The following is a 19,422-nucleotide window of genomic DNA, read 5'->3' as shown; positions in this document are numbered from 1 at the left end:
TTATATGAAATCCAAACAAAATTGTCCTAGTTTGTTGGAGCCTTATGAATGTTGCATTAAGTCAGGATTTTGTAAAATTGCATCAGCACAGGATGCTATATTCCTGTCCAATGACAGAATTCTACAGTGTGAGATGCAATAATCAGACAGATTTACAGTAGTACAGCCATGCTCGACATATATACGTCGCAAACAAAAAAATGACTCGGTGATTGATACTGATTCATTCCCCATAGTGATTCATTCAGCATGACCGAATCAAGTCAATTCAAGAAGATTTTTGCCAGTTCAACCATACATCAGTGGTGCAGTAGACAGCAGTGAAATGAAATAAAACTCCTCCAGAACCTGGGTGCTACATAAAATGCTGAAATACAAGACACAACCCAGAACTGTCTACACTACACAGTACTACATTTGTACACTACACACTACTACACAGAATGTACACTACTCAATACTACACAGTTTGTACACTACTCAATACTACATAAAGTGCAAAGCTGTTTATAAAATGCAAGACTGTACAGTACAATAATTTGTTATTATGCAGAGCAACTTACAATTTATCTTATACAACTGAGCAATTGAGGGTTAAGGGCATTGCTCAGGGGGCCAGCAGGGGGCAGCTTGGTGGACCTGGGATTTTTAAACCTTCTGCTCAGTAGTCCAACACCTAAACCACTGAGCCACCACTTCCTCATGTGTGATACATGCACACATGCACTATATGTCAATAGGTTACAATCTTCAGCCCTTAGTCTTCTGTTGTCTTATGGGCTGTGTGTCTTTATATAGCACCAAGGTCCTGGAGGAACATTGTTTCATTTCACTGTGTACTGCATCAGCTATATATGGTCAAAATGACAATAAAAGCTTCCAGACTCTTGACTTAGATTTTTATATATATATTGAAGTGACAGAGGGTTTTGGATGTGGGTTTACTGATAAAACGGAGGCAGGGACTGTAAAAGTCAAATCCATACAGAAACTGTTTAGGCAAAGCAAAGACAAAATGTTTAATCTTATCCACAAAGGGCTTCTTCATTTGTTTAGAAATGAAAACCTGCCCCTATATGGATCAAATTGGACACCAGGATATGTGTGATGATGGCAAAAGTTTATGTCTAAGCTATGATATAAAAATTCACAATACTTTCAGGATTTCTTTCTTTGAGGTGGCTTACTACAGCCATTTCTATCTCTTTCAGTAACATGCCACATGCTACAAAAGTATTTTATGTCCACTAGAGGCTTCTAGTGAGCACTTAAACCATTAGCACCCTGCCAGGAAAGCTTCAACACTTCTTGAAGCCTCTGTTCTCGTGTCATAGAGAATTTAAACAATGAATGCCAAAACCAGAACTGGGTGCACTCTTTAGTACACTTGGTGATATCAATAGTCATATGAAGTTAGTGATTTGAAACAGGTGTGATTAGAAATGACAGGTAAAGATAGTGAGGTTAATGGGTCATGTGACAGATCAGGTGATAGACCTTGTACTGGAGGATTTTGGAGTTGACAGATGGGTTTGATACGAATGATAAAGTAGCAGCATTAGTTTTAGATTTGTCAACACATTAAAAGTCACTATATACTCCAACACATTATTTAATAATAATAATAATAATGACTTCCTTATTGTTTAAAAAAAGGAAATTAATGAAAATGTCTGTCTAAAATTTTGACTTAAACCCCGTACACATACACACATATACTCATAAATATCCATAGACATCTGCACTGGGTTTTAGTTAATATACCAGTGAGTTATTGATTCAACAGCCCCTTTAATTATAATTATACCTTTCTATCCAGTGTCTGGCTCGCAGTGTGCATAGCTTTGACTTTTTCTTCCTGTGTATTCAGGATTTTTTTCACCAAGATCACTGAATCAGCAGTTTTAGAAGTAGTGAGCAATTGTTGTAATGTGAGGCTACATTTTTTTTACTACAGTATATAATAGAAAGCGGTGTCTCTTAGATGTGCCACTATTTTTGTACTGACAGCCTTGGACAGTTAATCCCATGAATTATTTTGGTATTTCATTTACACTGATTTTTAAGTTAATATAGTAAATATTTTCAAAACCAAACCAAAAATTCCTGCAGAATTAACAGAAGTTTTCATATTTCTGATTTTCTCAGTGCTCACATTTATATGCTGATAACATTCCGGTCAGCCGTAAATGACCAAGCGCATTCACAGTGCAGTGGATTAACATTTAGTGATGGCCACAAAACTCCATAAAAGGCTCAAAGAAACAAAAATGACTAATAACACTATGTAACAAATGTTTACTTTTTTTCTTGTTCCTGGGAAATAAGTGTTATTTTCCCATTCTTTGTAAGCCAAATAAAGAGAAAAAACCCATCTTAGCCATGAAAGTTTGGGTTTGAACCCTGGGCAATGGGATTCTCAAATTCTCATATTTCTCTAAACATGTGAGCTAAATTATACTTTCCAAAAAACCTCTTGAATTGCAATGAAACTTTGAAAATGTTCTATAACTACCTTTAAAAATGAGGTAGAACTCTCTGGAATGTTTCTGATAGCCACGCATTTTTCTTAAGAACATTAAGTTCTTGGAAAAAACAAGAAATTTGGAGTCTCTTTTTCGGAAATATTCTAGAACTTTGTGGCATGTTTTCAGCGCAATTTAGATCTTTCAAGAACTTTCTGAATTATTTGGAATGTTCTGGATAGAATATTCCAGAATGTTCTATTAATTTCTGTAACTGGGCTAATTTTGAGGGTTTCGTTCTCTTAAAAGCCCAAACCCAAACTTCAAGGGGCTTAATGGCTATTTTTTTTTAAATCATTTTCCATCAAGAGTAATTGGAAAATGTCATTCACTACCCAGGAACAAAAATCATGTTACATAGTGAATTGGTTCCAGTAATGCGGCTCAGCCATTGCAGCACTTTGGTTTCCATAGACAGACACTGACTCTTCCTTTGTGTGTACAGTGCTACTGTAACCATTAGGGGCGGACGCCAACGATAGTGGGGATCAAACCCGGGGATCTCCATCGTAAGCTCGACCGCCCGAATTAGCAGATCAGACCCAAATGCAGGGATCCAGTACATGCACTGCTTTTATTTAAGAAAACAAAACCTAAACACATTAAACGTAACAAATATGAACCATCACTATGACATGGAAAATAACCTCTATAGCATAAAAATCGAAATGACATGGCGTCCGGACTTAAGGCACACATACACTGTTACATCGACACATAAGCATAATGACTGACACCAACCAAGACAGCACATCAAGGTAAAACAAGGGACAGGTAAGAAAGCGGGAACATACATTAGGAAAGGGCGTGGCACCTCTCACGTGGGAATAACAATAAATAAACCACTTGCCAGGACCCCCTAGGAGTCTGGCAAGGAACTGTCCCAATAACTCCAGATAGCCAATACTATTGTTCTAAGTGAATGACTAGTCTTATATTATAATTAATATAATTAATATTAATATAATAATTAATTAATATTATATTATATTATATTATATTATATTATATTACTTGTTTCTTTAGACATTAATATAAAACACTGTCAGAAATTCTTTACTACATTTGTTCATATAATTGAAATATAATAAAAAATTAAGCGATATAAACCTGTCAGGTTATAATGCCACTCAGTAATGACACGTACGTGATTCCAAGCAGATCAGCAGAGGTTTAAATGAGTGCGTATACATGAATTGAGACAAACTCAGAAACTCTCATAGGAAAGGAATGCCCCCCAAACTAACCAGATTTCCATTAATACCACAGTCATTCTGTAAATGCTCTAGACTCTTGACTCACAAATCAATTCTTATCCATCTTGATAAATGAGATTCAAATGCTTAATGCTTTCAAAGAGCTTTTAGGTGGGAAGGAGATTATGAATGTGATTATAATTATGATTTTCTGATCCCTTATCACACTTTCATGCTGCAAGTCCATTATGCACTAATAAACAACCCTTATTTTTACATTTGATGCTCATCGGTCTCACATTTGTTACTTTCTTTTATTGATCTGTAACTAAACAATGCTTTAAAATATGGATCATATAAAATGATTTTGTGGCAACCACCCTTAACCTTTTTTTAGGAAGTAGCTGCAATGATGTAAAAAAAAGTGTTTATTACTGAATCAGACACACGAGTCCAGGCCCACGTCATCTAGCAGTAATCAGAGCTGATGGGGAACACTTAAAAGCGTGTTAGCTTTGACCCCATTACCCAGAGAACAACTGGCTCGGGTCTAACGAGGAATCATTCGATATAATTTAGTTAGGCTCCAATTCACTTCTCCTGGCCCAAGCAGCAGCTCAGTTAATGACTAGAGACAAATCTCAAGGGAGAAGTGATGAAAAGACACAAGGAACAAATGGAAGGGAATTTTTACATTTCCTTTATCAAAGATTAAGCCTACTCTGGAAAAGAAAACGGCACCGTTTCTGTTTTAGCTAAGCGCTCTCTCCTTCAAAATGTCATTTGGCGGTGGAAGCGAGGGGGCAAGGCGACTTCGGCAGAATGTCAGTCGTAATCGCTGAGGCTCAGCAGGGTTGAAGGGCAAAATGAATCACAGCAGAATTGAAGCAGACATACAGACCTCCTGCCTAGCCGTCCATTACCACTTCATCACCAGTCTTATCTAACATTATTACGCACAGTGCCATGATGTTCCTGAGCACTCATAATTGAGAGAGAAAACAATTTCACCACAAAAACCCATGTATCTGTGGACAAGATGTCCATTTTTTAGCATGATGTGAGCCAAACAGCAGTACGAAAACACAGAGGGAAAAGTCTTGTGTAATGCTAGTTAATAATAAGCAGCTCCACCATTTTTTTACTGACCAAATAGACCACAGTCTTGGCCCCTTGGTTTATAATAGCTTGCAAAACTGTGGCTGATAAATTTGCATAGATCAAGGGTCAGCAAGGGTCCTGATGCATATGAAGCAAAGTTTTTCAGTGGCCTGACTGAACCGAAGTCCCTAAAGAAGAGAAATAAAATCAATAAGCATCCAGTTACACTGGAAATCAGTAGAAGAATCTGATTCTGTGAGTGCTGTAGCATTCCCCTTAAAGGGACCTTCACCTTTTTAACCTTCACCTGACCACCTTTTATATTTTAAGTCAAAAATCTAATTCCTGAAAATGAACTCTACTGTAGAAACCATACTGTGGAAGTATGTGCAGTTAGAAGAAATATTAACTGATTAAAATGACACTCATCCAATCAAATTAATGATACAGAACTAATTGCTGGATTGGACCCTAACTGATTTAGTATGGATCTTTTACCTAAAACAGATAATTGGACCGTAATGTATTACAACTCATAAATTCATGAACAAAAATATTTGTCCATTTCTAACGATCTAAATAGCATATAGTTTCTGTAACAGATCCTTTGTTGTGGTTTATATAGTTTGTATTTATGTCAATTATTTAGCTTGTAGGCAACAAATCTTTGAGTTAAAGTTGAAGTAGAGCTTTAAATTCATCATTCAGTTTAAAGCAGGAAAGTATAAAGTCTTAAATTAAAATAAAAAGAAATCACAATTCAAATGCAAGAAAAAATTGTTGACCTTAAAAACACTTTAATATCTGAAATTTTAGTTAACATGTTAATAGCTCTGATGAGGCAAGCTAGCTGTTACACTACAAGCTGCACAGATGCATACAGTATGTAAACGTACAGATACTGTAGTACATTGAAAATGTTACAGATCTTTTTTAGACCCCAGAATTCGAGCAGTAAAATTTAAAACAAAAAACTAAATGAAATGCTGAAGGATTCTCTGCAAAATGTTTCAGGCCACCTTTACATTTTGCACCAAGAAAAATGAAACTGTTTAGGTGGTGACCCATCCTCCTCACAGCAGTGAATTTAAGAAATGTATCGGTAAAACATTGTGCTACGCTTCTCCTCTCCTTGTGTGTTGTTCAGTTTGTGGCCCAGCCGAACTGTCAGCAGCTCCTGGCTTCCCGCTGGTACGATGAGTTCCCAGGCTGGAGGAGGCGCCACTGGGGTGGCAAGCTCATCACGTGCATTTTCATCGGGCTCCTCTTCCCTCTCTTCTCCATCTGCTACCTGGTGGCCCCTAAAAGCCGCATCGGCCTCTTCATCCGCAAACCCTTCATCAAGTTCATCTGCCATACGGCTTCCTACCTGACCTTCCTCTTCCTCCTTCTGCTGGCATCACAGCGCATCGTTCAGACAGACCGCAACCGCCAGGGCCCCAAGCCTACCACTGTGGAGTGGATGATCCTGCCGTGGGTTCTAGGTAAAGCTTCATCCTTGATATCTAAAACATCTTCAACAGGAGTCATGGCATTTAAGTGAATTCCAAATGTTTTATTTCCTGAAATGCGCCGAATTAAAAATGTGTTCTGTGAGTCGATGTTTATTTAGCATTTTATTTAGAAGGAGTCTCCAGTGTCAGAGGTGAAGCTGTAACTCAGTTTTCTGACCTTCAGCATGGAGAACTTTCTGGTTTCTTGGTAACATGACCCCTATTTATAGCTGCTATACTTTTTTGCTCTGAAGTTTCAAATCTGTTACTCTAAAAAGATAAAAGCACAATACATGTCATACATTAATATATAAAAATAAATTATCATCGGCAATCAAACTTTACGACATACTGCTTTAAGAGAATCACACCACCTCATAGTTACAAGTCATGTCCTGTTTTATTCACACAACCAGTCAAATGTTTGGATGGGAGAGACTGAACACATAATTGTCGAATTTTAATAAAGGCTTATGGTTGAAATTCTAGTGTAGGTTGAATAATTTTTAGTATGTATATATTTAGACACTCACACTTACTCAGTCTCTCTCACACACACTGACCTAATGCAGTAAATTGCTTTGCTCCTCCTACAGGTTTCATATGGACCGAGATCAAGCAGATGTGGGACGGTGGATTACAGGATTATATCCATGACTGGTGGAACCTTATGGATTTTGTTATGAACTCTCTCTATTTGTCAACCATTTCCCTGAAGATAGTCGCATACATCAAGGTATGTTGTGTTATAATAATCAGAGCCAATGCCGGGGAGACTAGTGACCCATATAGCAAATGAGTGATGAACCAGCGGCAGCCCAAACTTACCACATTCATCTGGCCTACATACAGCCATGAGCTCATCAGAGTGGGCATGCCAGGACACAACCACAACTGCATGAAATAGACCAGAACTGGACTGGCCTCATTTGAAGGGAGCAAAGATTTCAAATGTCCATGGGTAACACTTTATATTAAGGTTCCCTTAACTGACATACACTTTGTTCAACCCCGAAACTTCAGCATTAATACACTATAACTAACAATAACAAAGTAATAACGCTGCATATTACAAAATAAGCCAAAGAATCATATCAAGGATGGATCAGTAACGATATTGTGTATTGATCCGATATCTTACTCGTACTCCAATACCACGTGATACTATTTGAGACAAGGAAAGCATTCCTTGAACACGGAAATGAGTAGACAGCGCAAAATGACAGCAATCGAGACACATTTCACGAGTAATCATGGCTGACTTCAAACTGCTTTGTGAAAATATGAAGAGGAGGAACTACAGCAGCACTTTCCTATAATACAAGTATTGTTGTAGTGTAGAGAGAAAAATGTCTTCAGACAGACTAGTTTTCTGTAAATAACAGCTCATACACAGTATATTATTCTTGATGATCAGCTACTATGCTGCCAAGACAATGATGGATTTTGTCGCTTCTTTTTTAAAGAAGCATGCATTTTATTGTCATAATCTCATCTCCATTGCAAACCTACTGGATCCAAGGTAGCTTAGCTAATATCCTTTGTGTAATATCACCTTGCTAGTGTTACAGTATAAAGAATGAGCCTAGAAGCTTAAATGCATTTCTTTAAACACATATGACTCTAATCGTCTTCATAATTCATATATGACTCTAAACGTGGCTGTATAGTGAGAGAAAAAAGGGTATTGAACTGTAAGGAAACTGAACTGTGTAGTACCCTTTTTTTCTGCGAGTGTGTTGAATACTGAAAACATTATTTATATTCAAGCAAAAGTCGATGTTAAGGTTAAACTCAAAGTTATATAAGACTGTGTGTAATCGGAAAAGAGCTTGAAAATGGCACTGATGATGCCATTCAAACACTTTTTTCTGTCCCATGACAGTACAGTGAATGTAAATCCAGGGACAGCTGGGAAATGTGGCACCCCACGCTGGTGGCCGAGGCCGTGTTCGCCATCGCTAACATCTTCAGCTCTCTGCGCCTCATCTCGCTCTTCACAGCCAATTCTCACCTGGGACCTCTGCAGATCTCACTGGGACGGATGCTGTTAGACATCCTCAAGTTCCTATTCATCTACTGCCTGGTTCTGGTGGCCTTCGCTAACGGCCTCAACCAGCTCTACTTCTACTACGAAACCGAGGGCAACGAAAACTGCAAAGGGATCCGCTGTGAAAAGCAGAACAACGCTTTCTCAACGTGGGTTTACCTATTTAACTCAATAATAACATATAATGCATGAAGAGTGGGCGTGGCATCACTTTATTTTAGGGAACACGTTGTATAGGTTTAAGTGTATAGTTTATTGTCATATGTACAGATGTCTGCGACAGTTACAATAAAACAAAGTACAATATAATGCTTAGATGAGGCTCAGGCAACAATATAATTCAGTAGCAAAAGTAAAAAGAAAATAAGACTTAAGTTTATTATTAAGTCTATACAGCTTAAAGTGTGTGTACAAATCTAATTATGTAGTTAAATGCAAGTGCTCATTATAATTAAGGCATCTCTTTTGCCTCCCTAGAAGGCATAAACTCCATCTAATTTGAAAACATCATGCTAAAGTTAATTTGCCTAGCTACATTTAATCAAGTTAGCTAGTTTTCATTGCTAATGCCAGGTTATACTAGTATAGAGTCCTGTAATATAATTGAATAGGCTGCAAGTGGATTTCTAGCTAATGGTACATTACATGGTACACTTATTTCTTACTGTATATTTGACTCCTAATGATTAATTCATTAGCAAATTATGTAGCATTAGTCATTCATACAATCAGCAAAGAAATTAGAGACTTAATGATGTGTTCACACGAAATGGCAAAAAGCTAATATCTTTTAGTTTTAGAAGTTAATTAATCACTATCTAGGGCCAATAGGAATAACGAGGTGCCATTTATTCTTTGGTATGATGTGAATGTAAATGCTGAATTTCCATAAATAGTCTTAATTGTGTATTAATACCAGAGGCTGGGTATTATTTATCATTTAGCTGAGCATAAATACTTACTTAATTACATTTCCAGAAAAAAAAAAAAAAACTTTCAAAATACTCATTATAAATCACAAAGGTTAATTCCCTATAATTGTTCAGTATTTTTCAGTACCGATTTTAAATATTTTAGTCATTATTACGTCTTTAAGTTTGTACTAATGTACACTGATCAGGCATAACATTATGACCACCTGCCTAATATTGTGTTGGTCCCTCTTTTGCTGCCAAAACAGCCCTGACCCGTCCTGCACTGTGTATTCTGACCCCTTTCTATCAGAACCAGCATTAACTTCTTCAGCAATTTGAGTAACAGTAGCTCGTCTGTCGGATCGGATCACACGGGCCAGACTTCGCTCCCTGTGTGCATCAATGAGCCTTGACCGTCCATGACCCTGTCTCCGGTTCACCACTGTTCCTTCCTTGGATCACTTTTGATAGATACTGACCACTGCTGACCGGGAACACCCCACAAGAGCTGCAGTTTTGGAGAGGTTCTGATCCAGTGGTCTAGACATCACAATTTGGCCTTTCGTCAAACTCGCTCAAATCCTTACACCTGTCCATTTTTCCTGCTTCTAACATCAACTTTGAGGACAAAATGTTGCTTAATATATTCCACCCACTAACAAGTGCCATGATGAGATATTCAGTGTAATTCACTTCACCCGTCACTGCTCATAATGTAATGCCTGATCGGTGTAGGTAATAATGATAAAACCTCATGCATAGTCAGTGCGGGGTTAATAAATAACACATGTTCCTTAATCTGCCTGTTATCCTTAAATTTACAAACATGTTTTGCCCTAGCAATTTAAACCTCCAGAATATAATTTTTACCCAGGTTTTTTTTTCCAGGTAATTTATATTTCTTTGTTGACTGCTTAAATAGATTTTTAAATAAAACATAACCCCAACCCACCCCAGCACCCCAGTCTCCTAAACACCCAGAATTTCCCTTTACGACTATAGAAATATTTACAAATCACCATAAAATCTCACTGATTGACCTCAAATTGGACAGAAAAATCTGAAGATTTTTGTTATTTATAACATTTGGAAAGTAGTACAATTTTTGTTATCAGGAATATTAACGTCTTTTCCTGTGGGTCTCTAAGAAATGAAGAAAATTTCCCCACCCCATGTCATGTGAACTCTTAGGTTAGGGCCCTGAAGCAGAAGAATATTATCCAATATTGTAATATTATATATATATATATATATATATCTCCATATCCAATATTATCTAAAACAGATGCATGTGTTTTAAAGCTAAACCAGCCTGGGGTCAAACTGAACCCAAGGGACACTGATGCCACAAAATGTGTACAGGACACCTGTACCTGGTTGTCCTCAAAAAATTAGCAAAAGTCATTAAATCCATATTTAGAAACATATATTTAAACATCAAAAGCGGTCAAATTGACCCCAAGGATAACAGGAGGGTTAAAATAAAGTGTTTGTTTAATCCTGACTCATTTCTCTGCTTATAGGTTGTTTGAAACGTTGCAATCTTTGTTCTGGTCCATATTCGGCTTGATCAGTTTATACGTGACCAACGTCCAAGCCGACCACAAGTTCACCGAGTTTGTAGGTGCCACAATGTTCGGGACGTATAACATCATCTCCCTGGTGGTGCTCCTGAATATGCTCATTGCCATGATGAACAACTCGTATCAGCACATTGCAGTAAGTGCTCTAGCCACCCCTATCTCAAAACCCGACTTTATTGCCTTGACATATTACCTACTTTTATTGAACGGGCTGATCGTATTGGATGAGCATTCTCCAGCATGATTTACTACAGTCTTTCTTTACTATAGGATCATGCTGACATTGAGTGGAAATTTGCCAGGACTAAGCTGTGGATGAGCTATTTCGAAGAAGGAGGTACACTGCCACCGCCGTTCAACATTATCCCCAGCCCTAAGTCTATGTGGTATCTCATTAACTGGATTAAGATTCACATTTTCAGAAGAAGGTCGAAGAATACAGAAACATTCGGAACTTTAGGGGTAAGCTGAATAACTTTTTTTTTTTTTTTACTTTAACATACTTAAATAACCTTCAGAATTTGATTTGTTAGATGCTCTACGTTCACGTTAGCTCTGAGTACAGTGCACTGGGGTTTCAAACCGCCGGCAGAATGGGAAAAGAGTTATGGGACAATTTTGATTAGTGTAAACAAATGAATTATTTTATCTCTGCAAGTCTAATGAGTCAGGACTTTCAATGTGTTCCGTGTTTTTTCCCTCTGTTGGATAACCTTACACAGAATTTTAGTGGTTGAAGATAAACACCTTCAATTTTAGCTGCTTATGAACAAGAACGTTGGGCATCTCAGAGAGCAGAAATGGGTTTAATATCTACGTATACGTTGAAGATAGAAACATTTATGTGAGTGTCTACTTGAGCTTGAGCTTCATATTAACCACCACTGTGGAATTGGACATGACAAAGACATTCAATGCTCAACATGGACACAACAAAACAGGAGGAAGTTCATTGTTTGGTCTAAAGGAAAATGAGTTCTTCTAATTGCATAAGTATCCATATTTTTTTCCCAAAAATGACAAATGAGCACCAGACAAATCACTTTTCATGCAGATTTTTCAAACCGAAAAATGGTCCACAGCTGGCCTGCGAGTCCTCTTCGTAAGGAAAATGTGGGTGCGAGCTGATAGTAAATAAGCAGTTTTTGTCAGGCATGATGAAATATCTATTAAAAACTACACCATTCATCTACTTTCATTCCATAAGAAATGGAAATGGAAAACACAGGCAACAAATAAATACAATAATTTTTTTTATTTTTTTTAGAGAAGAGCTGCTGAAAAAGTACGACTCAGTCATCAATATCAGGTTTGTTAAAAGATGGCACTACTACCAGAACCAAAAATGTTCGGATGGATTTGACTGAGAATGACTTTTCGTGGCATTATTTCTGCAGGAGGTTCTGAGAAACCTGGTGAAAAGATACGTCGCGGCTATGATCAGAGACGCCAAGAAAGAGGAAGGGATTACAGAAGAAAACTTCAAGGTAATAAACACACTCTAGGAATCGGCTATATTAGCAAATTTCGTTTATGAAATTCATGTTTTTTTGTGCCATTTAACAAAGTGTGATGTTTTTTTGTGTTAGCAAATCACATTTAGCTAGCAAGCTTAGCTTTACACAAACATGAGTCTTGAAATCCAAAGCAAGACCAAACAAAATAAATAAATGCATTTCTGCATTATTTGTGTAAAATATATTTATTTATATTCATATGCTAGAGATCGTAGCAGACAGACTAGCAACAGAAGTCCAGATGCAGAGCCAGTAAAGTTTTTCAGCAGGTTGGACCAAGTACTGAGGAAATTCTGTAGCAGAGCCAATAGATACATAAAAAATAATAACTTGGCATACCTCAATGGCAAATAGTGCTACCGTGAAGCCTTGGGGTTCTAGTAGGTTCTCTGGTGTGGCTAATTGCTTGTGTTTAAGTAAGCTGAAAGCAGGAAAGAGATCACACAGGCTTTTGTGTTTTTTTTTAAATTATTATTATTAATTTCAGTCTAATTTACAAAGATCACAATAAATAGGTTTGCTAACAAATATTGAGCAAAACAATAAGCATTGCTTAAAAAAACATATTGAAAACAATGGAAATAGGGAAAAATAAAAACAAATTGTAAAATAATTACATTATATACATAACATGAAATATTCTGAAAATTTTTCCACATCAAATCTGCTGCTTCCAATTAGATTGGAATTATTTATTTATTTATTTATTTTATTTTATTTTATTTTATTTTTTAAGTTGGTAATATCCCAGAATAGTGTATTTTGATGCAATTACCCTGATCATATTGTCATATTTTTCATCCCTAATGCCACAAATAAATTGTGAGCACCTATAGATAAGGACTAAGAACATCTAAACCATTACAAACTGGTCACCAGTCAGTTTTATCTCCCTGCAGGAGCTGAAGCAGGACATCTCCAGTTTCCGTTACGAGGTGCTGGGAATGCTGAAGGGCACACGAGCATCTCTGCATGGCACCAAAATGGTTTCAGGAACGTCAGCCTCATCACATCCAGGCTGTTTGCACCAGTTCAAGATCAAGTCAAGTACATGCGAAGTGAGCTTAGAACAAGCGCTGGAGCCTCAGAGCAGCCTCCTCAACGGCTCCATCATGTCCTTGCCTGAAACCTTTGCCAAAGAGACGCACGGGAATGACATTTCCAGTGACTTTGGTCTGTTCCAAAGCTCTAAGCAAAAGACAAATCAATGTTCCAACACAAATATCTATGCGGTTTTCGAAAAGGACCGGGAATCAGAGCTTGAGCGATCTGATTGTGCAATGGAGGTCGAGCGTGAGCGATTACCGGCTCAGAGACATTCAGACGAAGGGAATAGGTCTGAGGAAGCAGAGGAAAGAGAGCCAGCTCCATCTGAGACCGCAGATCAGATCTGCTCTCTTTCACCAACAGACACGTAACATGGAAACTAGTCGCACAATGAGCGAGATCACCTTTTAAGGTCAGAATCGGGTCGCGTCTTGCGCTCGTGTGCCGAGCCGAGGTACAGTTGGAACTGGCACATGTCCGAGAATAGACGTCCTTCTAATCTGAAGTCTCAGGGAAAAGGCCAAAGCCTGTGGCATATTTTCAGCAGTCCTAAATGAAGGAAAAGTGACTATACAGCATGGTTAAATTCAGGGCTAACACAGTGGCAGAAAATGTGCAATCAAGTACAGCAAAAGCAGGCTGCCTAATCCAGGAACAATACTCTGTGTACTTTTCATTAAGCTTTATTGTTTGTCCTTTTCGTGTGTGCCAAAAAAGAAACTTCTTTCCCCTAGTCATCAACTGCTTTTCATCTTCTGAGTACACGGGGAAACAAATTCAGATGCAGGAGTTTTGCAATAACATTTATTTGTTTTTGACCATATCTCATGTAATGTTATGCAGTTTAGCGTCACCTAGCAACAGCTTAACATTTTGCACTATAACCTATAAGCGATATGTAAACCATTTAAACTAAACAAACCCGATGCATATTTAGCGCTTTAGTTGACTTTAAAAGATTCATGCCTAGACGGTTGCCAGGTTTTTCCTGTGGCAGGAAAGGTTGTTTTTTTTTTTCTTTCTGTTTTTTTCAGTCTACTTGTTTTAAAAGAAACACCTTTAAAAGTGATGAAGCAGACAGCATTGAAATACGGTGAAGTGGTAATATATATATATATATATTAAACAAGTGGACAAGTGGATATATACACTTAAGAAGCAGAAAAGAAAAGTAAACGCAATGCTTTTTCTAAATGTGATTGTTTTTCCAGTATACGGTATGTATACAGACTGAACACTGTGTTTATTAGAATGGATACTTGTACAACATAATCTCTGTAGAATGACATCCAAGGCGATGCTAGAAAGTAACCTGAAAAAAAACCCAATCTGATTCATTTTTGTACAATGAAGTTAAGATTTCAACTCAGTATTCAGCTATGACGACGTCTGATGGATTTTCCCAGAGCTCCAAGCAAATTTTGAATACATTCAGACTGACCGTCATTAAATGTTGCATGTTTTCCTAGTCATGATAATCAATGTTTATTTGCCAAGTTCCAAAATTCAGTTTCTGTCCATTGTAATTACAATGGAACCTCTGTATACGAATTGAATCCGTTCTGGAGGCGAGATCTTAAGGTGAAAATGTGTATTCTGAAATGAATTTTCCCATAAGAAGTAATGTAAATGCAGATAATCCGTTCCAGTCACCCAAAAATATGAGCAATATTCCCAGTATGAAGCGTATGTAAACTGTATGTCTGCTTACAAAGAACTGACCCAAGCCAAGCATTCCATGTCAAGGCTCCTCACAGGAAGTCGTCCCACCAAGCTTGGGCTAAAAATACAACAGACCACCCACACCACCAATCTGTCAACAAAAAAACACCCGAAAAATCACCTAGCTTTTTTAAGGCATGCTGAAGGGAACGTTGGTATCGTGGGTTGATTCTTTCAAAACAGCTATTTAATATTCGTAAAAATTCATAAGCTAGTTTTGGTTGGCTTTTCTTGGCTTTCCACTGAAGCAAAAAAGTTTTGAACAGCTCCCTGATGTACGAGCAACTTGGCATTTGGCCGACATTTGGTTTGGTTTGTTCGTATTCTGAAAAAGATTTGGATGCAAATTTCTTACAAAATTTTCTTTGGGTGAAAATTTGTAAGGAAGGGCATTTGTATGAAGAGGTTCTACTGTATTACAAACATATAAAGAAACATAGTAGTATACAGCCAAATTTACTACTACTACTACTACTTCTTCTTCTTCTAATAATAATAATAATAATAATAATAATAATAATAATAATAATAATAATAATTATTATAATTATTATTATTATTATTATTATTATTATTATCATCATTATTATTGTTATTATTCTAGAGAAACCTTGTAAATGGAGTTTTATGCGTATTGAACTACATGTTCTTATCACTAAGTTGTCCGGCGAAGCTCACAACCTTTAAAGATTAAAATACAGTCAAAACACACTTTTCTGTACAAACAGTGGCACTAAAATTAACTAAAAACACAAGCACCTGAAGAGTAGACACCTGAGATTTCTCCATTTCGAGTAAAATAAATTCAACACATGCAACTTTCAGAGCAATGCTTAAGATTATGGATAATACAGAGCTCTGATTACAGATGTTCTCCATCACAGTATGAAATCCTCACTACATGTGCTTAACTCTGAATACAAGCCTCAGTGTAAAACGATGCATTTTATCTGCACTGAATATATCAAGCTGATTTGTTCATTCTCTGCCCTTAAATAATTTTATAATTATTATAATTATAATATTTTCTAAGCATCTGTAGCACTGTATAAGACCTGGAGGTTAGTCTACACAGTACCATTTAGCATTATAAACTAAACTTGGGTTTAGTATGTTATGCATTACATATTATACTCAATGGAAACTAATAAACAATGCATAATATTATAATAAAAATAAAGTTGTATATATTTTAATCCGTTTTCCTGAACTTTTTCATGTTTTTAGGCTCTGAAATATTACACAGAGTTTTCGTCCTACATTAAGACTCTAGTCATGCAAAAGACATCCATATTTGGCAATCCTTGTCTTTTTACAGTCACCAAGATCTAAGTTTTAACAGGGTTAGTTTTGCCTTTTTAGGTTGCAGGTACTCCAGATGTTCTACAGTTTATCTTCCTGCTTAAACATGTGGTATTACAGTGACATTTTTGGTGAGGAAGTTTCTTCAAACTACTTAGTTACTCTAAATAATTATCCAGCTGAGGTGTTTTATGTTCATTTCTACACCTTGTAAGCTATTTCAATGTACGGTTATTACTAACCTTTTGGTACTTTCCAAAAATAATAAACCAGTACCAGAGTTTGTACCACACACTTACACTCTTAATACCTGAGACTAAAAAAAGATTTTAAGGGATAAGACCTTTTTTTCTGTAATATCATGTTGGAATAACCATCAGATCCTTTGTCTTCTTATAACAGTGCAGCATGTTTACTGTTTTGCTCTAATTCTACAGATTTACTACCACCTGGTGGAAGCTGTACAGAAACAGGGTTTTTCAGTACAGACCGTGTATAAATGTACAGTAGAAGTGTAGAACACCCGATCCTGCCTACGCTCAAAAGATTTATGAACAAGTATCTTGCACATCAGAAGGCTGACCAATCCTGTCCACTCCAAAGGAAATTCAGACCAATTGCCCTCTATCCTACAGAAAGACTGACCATCACACCTCTCTTTTAGAAAGATCAACCAATCTCACATTTTCAGAGCTTTTGACCAATCTCACCTCACCCTAAATAAAGTTTGACCAATCCCACTTCTCCTTCAGAAGGTTTAACCAATCTCACCTCACCTTTAGACATTTTGAGCAATCTCACATCACGTTAAAGAAAGTTTCACCCATTCCACCTCTCCTTTTGAAAGTTTGACTAATCCCAAATCTTCAGAAATTGTGACTAATCTTACATATTTAGAGCTGTTGACCAATCTCACCTGGCCCTAAAGAAAGTTTGACCAATTTCACCTCTCCCTCAGAAGTTTTGACCAATCCCACACAATCTCCTTTTGAAAGTTTGACCAATCCTACATCTTCAGAAATGTTGACCAATCGCACCTCACCCTAAAGAAAGTTTGACCTCACCTTCAGTTTTGGCTGCTCCGAAAAGAGTTTTGCCCGTTGTCCATTTATCCCAATCCCACCCTCTTCTTCAGAAAGTTTGACAAATCCCTCATCTTCATAACTTTTGACCAATCCCACCTCACCCTAAATAAGGTTGACCAATCCCATATCTTCAGACATTTTGACTAATCCTACCTCTCCTTCAGAAAGTGTGACCAATCACACCTCTCTTTTAGAAAGTTTGACCAATCCCACCTCTCCTTTTGAAATTAAGTCCAATCCCACCTCTCCTTTTGAAATTAAGTCCAATCCCACGTCTTCAGAGCTTTTGACCAATCTCACCTCACCCTGACCAAAGTGTGACCAATCCCACCTCTCCTTTCAAAAGTTTGACTAATCCCAAATCTACAGAAATTTTGACCAATCCCATCTCTCTTTCAGAACGTTTGACCAATCTCACCTCACCCTAAACGGAGTGTGACCGATCCCACCTCTCCTTTTGAAAGTTTGATCAATCCTACTTCACTTTCTCCAAGTTGACCTGTCGAATTTCCCTACAAGATCAGATATTCTTATTCTTTTGGGAGATCTGGTTCCCACCAAGATATATGTACATATCTATACATACCGTGTGTGTGTGTGATCTTTAATGTCCATTTTAGCTTTCAGGGGCAAATTATAACCGTCCTGTTATACTCTAGTCGGGTTCTGTTGAATAGTGCTGCAAAAAACACATAAACCTTCAAAATTTATATGAAGTATTAAGCACTTTTTGACCCGGATTTCAGTGATGCCATCAACGTCAAAACCTTTCCAAAGAGTTATGGAGGAGCGTCGGGAAAAGCGTCTGGCAGAGTCAGATACCAAACTGTTCTAGATTAAATGCTCCTTTCACCCATTTGGAGTGTTTGTAAAATCTTTAGTCTGGGATTTATGTGCAGTTCAGCCAGGAAAAGTACAGTATGATTGAGAACATTATACAGCAGGACAGAGTGTATGCATTTTCATTCTTCACACTATAAGATTTATACCTGCATTCATTCTTGGAGTGTTTTTCATCCATGTCATCAGGCAACAGACTCATGTAATAGCTTAAGTTTATCTAGCAGCTGGCCTTGTAGATATTTACTACCAGGGTCTTTACGGATTCTCCCTAACATGGCCTATAAAACAGGGTAAGTGCTGCATTCCAGCCCAGCAGCCATAAAATCAAAGAGAAAGCAAGAGTAAAGGAGATAAAGAAAGGAGAAGAGTGAAAGCTCCAGACTTGCAAATGATTGAGGAATACGTATTGTGCATCTGTGTTCAAACATGTATACATTTCTAAGTGACAGATAACCACAAATATTCAGTGTCACTTTCCTCAAGCCTATCATTTAGCTGTAAGTCAGGCACATGACACGAAACAGCTGTACTGTATTGCTGGAAAATTTCCTCTAAACGCTATAACCAACATGAATATACGTTATACATTTTATAATGGACAAATGTTAGACATATTTTATAATGTACAAATTATCAGCATTTACATTATTTACTGTCCAGTGTCACCCAAATGAGGATGAGGTTCCCTTCTGAGCCTGGTTCCTCTCAAGGTTTCTTCCTCATATCATCTCAGAGAGCTTTTCGTCACCACCATCACCTCAGGCTTCTCATTAGGGATAAAATAGAGATAAATAGTAACTTAAACTTAAATCAGATTTTTTTTTCTATGTTTCTATACTTCTGAAAAGCTGCTTTGAGACAACGTCCATTCATAAACACGCTATACAAATAAATTGAATTGGACATGTACAGCATAATAGAAAATTGTTATTGTTATTATTGTAAATCCCTTACAGAAAAATCACATTCATTTCTCGTGGGTTTCACATGTAATTATTTGCATGATAAAAATAAATTGTACGTTTTGCATGTTTTAAATGTCTT

General features: G+C 37.1%; 1 protein-coding gene across 1 annotated transcript in view; it reads left to right on the top strand.

The window, feature by feature from the left end:
* The window catches only part of trpc4b (transient receptor potential cation channel, subfamily C, member 4b), a 31,913-nt gene extending 17,367 nt beyond the window's left edge, over positions 1-14,546 (top strand). Inside the window, exons 3-10 of the mRNA XM_058413456.1 lie at positions 5,970-6,306; positions 6,912-7,051; positions 8,201-8,514; positions 10,803-10,998; positions 11,133-11,324; positions 12,130-12,171; positions 12,260-12,349; positions 13,279-14,546. Coding sequence (XP_058269439.1) covers positions 5,970-6,306; positions 6,912-7,051; positions 8,201-8,514; positions 10,803-10,998; positions 11,133-11,324; positions 12,130-12,171; positions 12,260-12,349; positions 13,279-13,797 — 1,830 coding nt within the window. The 3' untranslated portion in view covers positions 13,798-14,546. The remainder of the gene's footprint in view (positions 1-5,969; positions 6,307-6,911; positions 7,052-8,200; positions 8,515-10,802; positions 10,999-11,132; positions 11,325-12,129; positions 12,172-12,259; positions 12,350-13,278) is intronic.
* The last annotated feature ends 4,876 nt before the right edge of the window (positions 14,547-19,422 follow it).

This window comes from Hemibagrus wyckioides, linkage group LG17, assembly GCF_019097595.1.
Source record: "Hemibagrus wyckioides isolate EC202008001 linkage group LG17, SWU_Hwy_1.0, whole genome shotgun sequence".
In the NCBI taxonomy this organism is placed as follows: domain Eukaryota; kingdom Metazoa; phylum Chordata; class Actinopteri; order Siluriformes; family Bagridae; genus Hemibagrus; species Hemibagrus wyckioides.
This window is presented reverse-complemented; position numbering and strand designations above follow the sequence as displayed.